Raw genomic sequence first — 7500 nt, forward strand, 5'->3', positions numbered from 1 at the left:
AACATTAATATCACAAGAAAAGAGGATATTACATACCTGGGCTCCATCTTAGAGGCAAATCTTTCCGGAGATAAAATGGCAGCAAAAGTAATCAAAAAAGTGAACCATAAAACGAGATTCTTGTACAGGATATCCTCACTTGTCAGTAAAAACACACTGAGGACCCTATCAGGAGCTCTCATTCAATGTCACTTCGACTATGCCGTAACATCATGGTACTATAGAACCACAAAGGCCCATAAAACAAGACTCCAGACAGCCCAAAATAAACTGGTTAGGCTTCTGCTAGGCCTCAACCCTAGGACACATCTAACCGCTGCTCATTTTTTGAGCCTTGATTGGCTACGAGTAGTTGACAGAGTGCAGCAGCTTGCACTGGGCCTAGTCTTCAAGATACGCTACACCACAAAGACACCCAAGTACCTGTCAACATACTTCCAAAAAGTGAACAACGTCCACACTTACAACACCAGAGGAAGCTCCACGAACCACGTTCAACCGCGTTGCACCACAAACAAGGGTTTAAACTCGTTTACAAACTATGCAGTAAAGATGTGGAACGCCCTTCCTATAATCTTAAAGGAGTGTAAAACACTGCCCACCTTCAAAACCACTCTCAAAAAACATTTACAGGAGGCTGCAATCCGTAACTGGACCCTCTAAAACAAAAATCAGATTAAAAGACCTGAACTACCCACTGTACATACTTTGTGTTTTGTCCCCCGCCCCCACCTGTATGTCCCCACCTGTCCTACCCGCTGTACATACCTTATGTTTTGTTGTATTGTTCTTCCCATGATGGATGTATGTTTATCTTGTAGATAGTAATAGTTATTTGTCTGTATTATCTTGTAGATAGTACTAGTTTTTCTGTCTGTCTTACATGTAACGATGAATTGAGAATCAAGGACCCCAATTGAAATAAGCCAGTGGCTTTCTTGGGTTTTTATCCTGTTAGTTGACCTTGTATGTAATATGTACATTCATGTACCTACTTCTGCAAATCTTCTAATAAAGTTTTCAATCAATCAATCAATGGTGAACAGCAACAGAGGATCTCCAGCGGGCTTGAATTATGAATAATAAACCTTCCCACCTCTGCTATCCTGCCTGTTGGGTTGTTTTAGAATTTCTAAATTACAAATAGGCCACCAACATACTGGCAAGTAACTAGAACAGTGATTTCCCCCAAGAGCAAGAAGTGTTGGATCAGAAGGATAATATGCACGGATGGACGATGACTGATGCCATTGCATAAATTCACATAAGCCTGCAGAGGCTCCAATATTATCAACAAATAACAACAACAATAATATCTGGTGTGTATTTACACATCTATAATGTCATTGTCATTATTGCTTTACATTGTCTTGCGGTTGTTTGCACTTGTTATCAAGCGCTATTGGCGGTTGTATTTGTGGCCTGGTCAGGTGAAAAAACGTTTGGACTGCAAAATGAATGCTTAGGATGGCTGTAAATAACCAGATCAACATATCGTGACGTTAGAATTATAAGGATCTATCTCCATTTTTGTCAAAATTGAGTTTTTTACATAATCTGATCCATTAGGTGTTTATTAATGCCTGTGTGGTGTTATTTTTAAAAATGTTTACATTTTTTGGTTAGTAATTCATAAAATACAAAGGTTCCATCTCACAAAACATAATGGCATGTAAAAACTTTGACGCTCAATATCTCTGAACTACCCTGAACGGAGATAGAACCTTATCATTCTAAGCTCACGATATCCATTTGGCTATATGCAGCGTGTAAACCAGGGGTCGGCAATAGGCGGCCCGCGGGCCATTGCTGGCCCATCACCAATAATATTTGGCCCAGCAGAATATTTTGAGAATCCACTTTTTTTTTTTTTTTTTTTTTTTTTTTTACAATATCGGACCGACAGTCCCACATATAGCGCCTATAATGTCCGAATAGAGAATCTACCTCCACCTGAATAATGCTTATTGTACTTTTATCCATGTTGAGAGTGAATGACACAGGGACAGACAATCAGGCAGCGGGGTGCACCGAAGCGCACTGACGCTGAACCCCTCATAGTGAATCATAAGTAGGTGGACAACGTGTAGTGCTGAAATAGCCGTGTGTGGTTTGAAAAAAATAACACCAGCTCAGTAAATAATTCAAACGTAATGTTTACGTATATGTGACTGCAACACACATATGAACAGTAACAAAGCAAATTCAGTTTAATATTCGGAAAAACATTGACAACAAAATCGGTGAAAAAAAGAAAAGAAAGAAAAGTAATCCGCTTATGCGAGGGGTGGTGGTGCATAGGCCTATGCTCCTGAAACGACAGAGCAAACACGCTATTAGGGATAATAATTACAATGAGCCATTCATTCAAAATATTAAAAATACAATTAGGTTATTAAATACAATAACGACAGGCTTGGTACTCACTTAATGTGAAAAGTGGCATCTCCCATCGGTCAGTATTTGCTTGATATCTGGTTATATGGACGTCACTTTAATCCGCAGGCAGTTCTCAAGTTTTTTTTTGCATCAATCGATTCCTCTCGTGCGTCTTTATCACATTCATTGAGGAAAAGGACGACTCGCATGTATAGAAAGGGAACATTGTGAGCACGGAAGATGTGAGTCTCACAACGGCTTTGCGTTGATGAAACCAGGTAGGATGAACATTATAGTTCGCTGTCCATTCCTCTTTAAATGCCCTGTTTTCACCGTCAACTTTCCTCTTTACACCTTTGGAGAGTGACATGATGTTTCTCTTGCTAGTTAGCAGGTTAAATGTTTAGCTAACTTCACCCGGCAGGCAAACAACCAATCCAATAATAATGTGACCTTGTCTGGGAGGAGGGGGGAATCATTCAGAATGAAAGTATGTTAAATAATTATTAGAATAAGCTAGGCTGCGCTACATCGTCAGTCCACACATTTATTATTCAAAACTATGGAAAAGGGTGAAACTACGTTTCAACGTTGTTGAGAATCACAACACAAACTTGCTAGTCAAGCCAAAATACTGCAACGTAATGGATTGGACTGCTACCTAGTTAGCTACAACACTACTTTACATTGTTACCTAGTTAACTACAACACTACTTTACATTGTTACCTAGTTAACTACAACACTACTTTACATTGTTACCTAGTTAACTACAACACTACTTTACATTGTTACCTAGTTAACTACAACACTACTTTACATTGTTACCTAGTTAACTAGAACACTACTTTACATTGTTACCTAGTTAACTAGAACACTACTTTACATTGTTACCTAGTTAACTACAACACTACTTTACATTGTTAACTACAACACTACTTTACATTGTTATCTAGTTAACTAGAACACTACTTTACATTGTTACCTAGTTAACTACAACACTACTTTACATTGTTAGCAGGCTCACAAAACAAGCTGTGTTAGTTGACTAGCGATGTGTACATTTTTCGAAAGAAAAGTCAAAGCATTAGAACGTGTCACATTTTTTAACAATCAATTACTTATGAATGAATGAATGAATGAATGAATGGAATGAATGGTCTTTATTGTCATTGCTACAGTACAGGTACCAAACAACGAAATTTAGGAGGGGTGGCTCCCCTGGTGTTAGCAAAAAAAAAAAAAAAAAAAACGTTCGGGCCCGCCATCTAGTGGCTCAAAAAAAATTTGGCCCGAGGCCAAACCTAATTGCCGACCCCTGGTGTAAACTAAAGGATGGCCACATATCATTCTCCTCTTTCCCCTGATCTGTGCGGACAGCAGCAGAAATGGGACAGATTTGTTCCATTAGTCCTATAATGTGTTATACAACGCTGTAGTATTTTCCACTTGATGAAAGAATAATAGGGCAACGTTATTAGTTTTCCTGTTTTCCTGTTACCCTATTGAAAATACATTTTGACATATAGTTCCTTTGATCAATGTCTTTCATTAAATAATTAGCTTGTCTTCAAAATGTCAACAGTCACCGTAGCTAATGATCAAAACGTGAAACAAATGAAGCTTTAATATCACAAAGCCTTGTGGGCAGAGAGGTGTCTTGTGGGTAGTGGTGATCTAGTGGATAGTGAGTTAGACTGGTGAACAGAAGGTCATGAGTTCAAAACCCATCTGGGAACACCATCACTAGTGAGCACCTCTTATACAGAACACAGAGAGAGAGACCAAGCAGAGAAAAAGATGAAACCGGGGATGAAACCGGGGATGAAACCGGCATTGGCAACACCACCAATCACAGAATCACACTAGGACAGACAGACAGACAGACAGACAGAAGAAGAAGAAGAAGAAGAAGAAGAAGACAGAGAGAGAGAGAGAGAGAGAGAGAGAGAGAGAGACTTAGCCTTAAGTTACTCCAGGGAGACTGTCCCTGTAATCTCTAATTGTAAATCACTTTGGATAAAAACATCTTTTAATGGTTCAAATGTTTCCACCCCAACCTTACAGGCTAGCAACACATTAAACACTTATATTTGTGGAGGGTGTCATTGTGACCTGTTTCCAAAAACGGTTGGAGGGGGTGGGCAGAGAACTCACCTCGATGACGTCAAAACGTATGCACGTCATCGCATGGATATATCTCAGGTTCTACGAATTTTGACTTGGTTCTAAATATAAAATGTCAACACTGCTCTTATACCAGACCAAAATGGACAGAGATTTTCAGCTTTAAAATGATTTTGACTGGAGGGGGTTCTTTTAACCGTGAGTCTTTCTATTGGACAAGATAGGTTGTCCAACTTGTCCTGGCTGCTGTACCCCAAATCTCCTTGTTCCTCTCCTTCTTAACGCCAATGCCCCTCTCCCTAACCTATATACCCCAGCTTCCCTGTAAGTCTCCCTAACATATATACCCTAGATCCCCTGCAAATCCTGCACACACACACACACACACACACACACACACACACACACACACACACACACACACACACACACACATACACACACACACACACACACACACACACACACACACATACACACATATACACACACACACATACACGCACACACACACACACACACATACACACATATAATAATAATAATAATAATTCATTGGATTTATATAGCGCTTTTCCGAGGCTCAAAGACGCTGACAATATGGGAAAAACGGAAAACACAGAAACAACAAGCAACAGATAACATGAGCACATAGAACACAGAGGTAACGAACGGGGAAGGGGAGGTTGTATGCATGTCCATGGGGGGAGGGGGGTGGGAGGGTTAGGGGAGAAGGTTAGGGATAGGGGTGTATACACACACACACACACACGTATACACACACACACACACATATCCACACACACACACACACACACATACACACATACACACACACACACACACACACATACACATACACATACACACATACACACACACACACACACACACACACACACATACACACACACACACACACATATACACACACACACGCACGCCACCCAAACCCCACCTGGCAGCACAGTGATGGAGATGGTGCGACTCTTCTTCAGTGAGGAGATGGTGGGGTGTTCAGCCATGCAGGTGTATTCTCCCCCGTCCTCCGCACGCACCTTCTCCAACGTCAGCTTGGGGGAGGGCAAGATCCAGTCCCCCCCCTGGCGGAGGGAAGGGGAGGGGGAGGGGGGAGGGAGGGAGGGAGGGACAGAGAGAGGGACAGAGAAAGAGAGAGAGAGAAATAAAACATTATCTATTACGTTCCAGGGATAAACGACTTAATACAGTGTTTGTATTTACCTGAACAATAATCCTGTTGAATGAATGTACATATATACATAAGTCATTGACATAGATAAGAACATAAGCAAAGAAAATCTCCCATCACAGCAACACTGTGTTAGCACAACACATAATGAGCTCGCCGTGTGGGGGTGTAATAGTGTTGACACAAAAATAGCAGACGCTATTATTGAGAAGTAGAGCTAGACATGGGAGAGAGGGACAAATAATGGCAGAAAACACAGGGATTAGCAACGACCAACAACAAAAAAAAGACATTACACCATGCAAATGATCTGGCTGCTAGGACTCTTCTGCTTCCTGCCAAGAAAAGTCCCATTTTCAATTTGAATGGGCTGAAATAAAAAGGTTTCCAGTAAAGGCAAGGTTTGTCCAAAACAGCATTTTGTATGCAAATCCAGCTGGCGCTGAAGCATCCTCTATTCCGCCTCCGTCCGCTGGTCATTACTGAGGGCCAGTGTGCGGTCAGCTGCTGTCCATCAAATGTGTGTGTTACTTCCCTGCCCTATAACCCCGCCTCTACACACACACACACACACACACACACACACACACACACACACACACACACACACACACACACACACAGGTGCATACACACACTCTCGCACACACACGCATACACACATTTTCTGCCCACTAAATCCAAATGCCAGCAATCAATCGGCTGCTGTCCATCAAATGTCCCATAAATGAGTGAGTCATCCCTGCCCAAACCCCCCCCCCTCTACACACACACGCACACACACACACACACACACACCCCTCTATACACACATGCACACGCGCGCTCTCTCTCTCACACACACACACTTTCTTTAATATTTTCTGCACCCTTAATCCAAATGTATAAACAGATAGGCTAAGTAAATATGTGATCAACAAATCTTACAAGGCTTTATGTCAACAGCAGAGTGACAGGGGCAGAAAACAACACTGTCTGTTGAAATAATAAAATAGTAAAAATGTCTGGTTACGTGAATTAAACATAAAGAATGCATGCGTGCATGAGAGCAAATCTAATTTTAAAAGGTGTCAAAAGCTTGTTAAAGGTAGATGTCTGGCCATAACTCAGCGAATAAATCCTGCCGTAATGACTCTTTAATAAGCACATTAACCTTACAAACGGATAATAAAAGGGTAACTTAGCAATTATGTCTCACTGTTCTGTGAGTAAGTGTGTGTGTGCTGGCAGGAGACATTCACTCTACTGAAGCGATACTCCATTCTACCACTAGGCAGCAGCATATCCACTCACCAGAGCTTTTTTTTTTTTGCACACACACAGACACAAAGATTGACATTTAGTCTTAAGATGTCTTAATACCCTTGGATGAAGACGTTTGTAGCTTTGGTAACACAGCAAGTTGAATAATTCAACAATGGTTAACTAAACAGAGACAAATCATTAGGAATCTATCCACAAACTGTAATTGTTTTCAGGTTGACTGCCTCTTGTCTAGACCTCATTACACTATTAATCCCCTTTAAGTGGGCAAGCTGCTCTTCAAAAAGAGGAGGGCCTGAACCAAGAGGCCCACTGAATACAGAACACACAGCACCTCTTACACAGAAGACAGACAGAGAGAGACCAAGCAGAGAGAAAGATGAAATCAGGGATGAAACCGGCATTGGCAACCACCAATCACAGAAGAAGAAGAAGAAGAAGAAGAAGAAGTAGAAGTAGAATACAGACAGAGAGAGAGAGAGAGAGAGAGAGAGAGAGAGAGAGATAGAGAGATAGAGAGAGA

At 41.2% G+C, this 7500-nt stretch overlaps 1 protein-coding gene across 1 annotated transcript in view; it reads right to left on the bottom strand.

The window, feature by feature from the left end:
• The window catches only part of LOC308167023 (cell surface glycoprotein MUC18), an 18497-nt gene that overhangs the window by 5464 nt on the left and 5533 nt on the right, over positions 1 to 7500 (bottom strand). Inside the window, exon 5 of the mRNA XM_080541368.1 lies at positions 5463 to 5607. Coding sequence (XP_080397494.1) covers positions 5463 to 5607 — 145 coding nt within the window. The remainder of the gene's footprint in view (positions 1 to 5462; positions 5608 to 7500) is intronic.

The sequence above is a fragment of the Nansenia antarctica genome (assembly GCF_963989245.1).
Source record: "Nansenia antarctica genome assembly, chromosome: 10".
In the NCBI taxonomy this organism is placed as follows: domain Eukaryota; kingdom Metazoa; phylum Chordata; class Actinopteri; order Argentiniformes; family Microstomatidae; genus Nansenia; species Nansenia antarctica.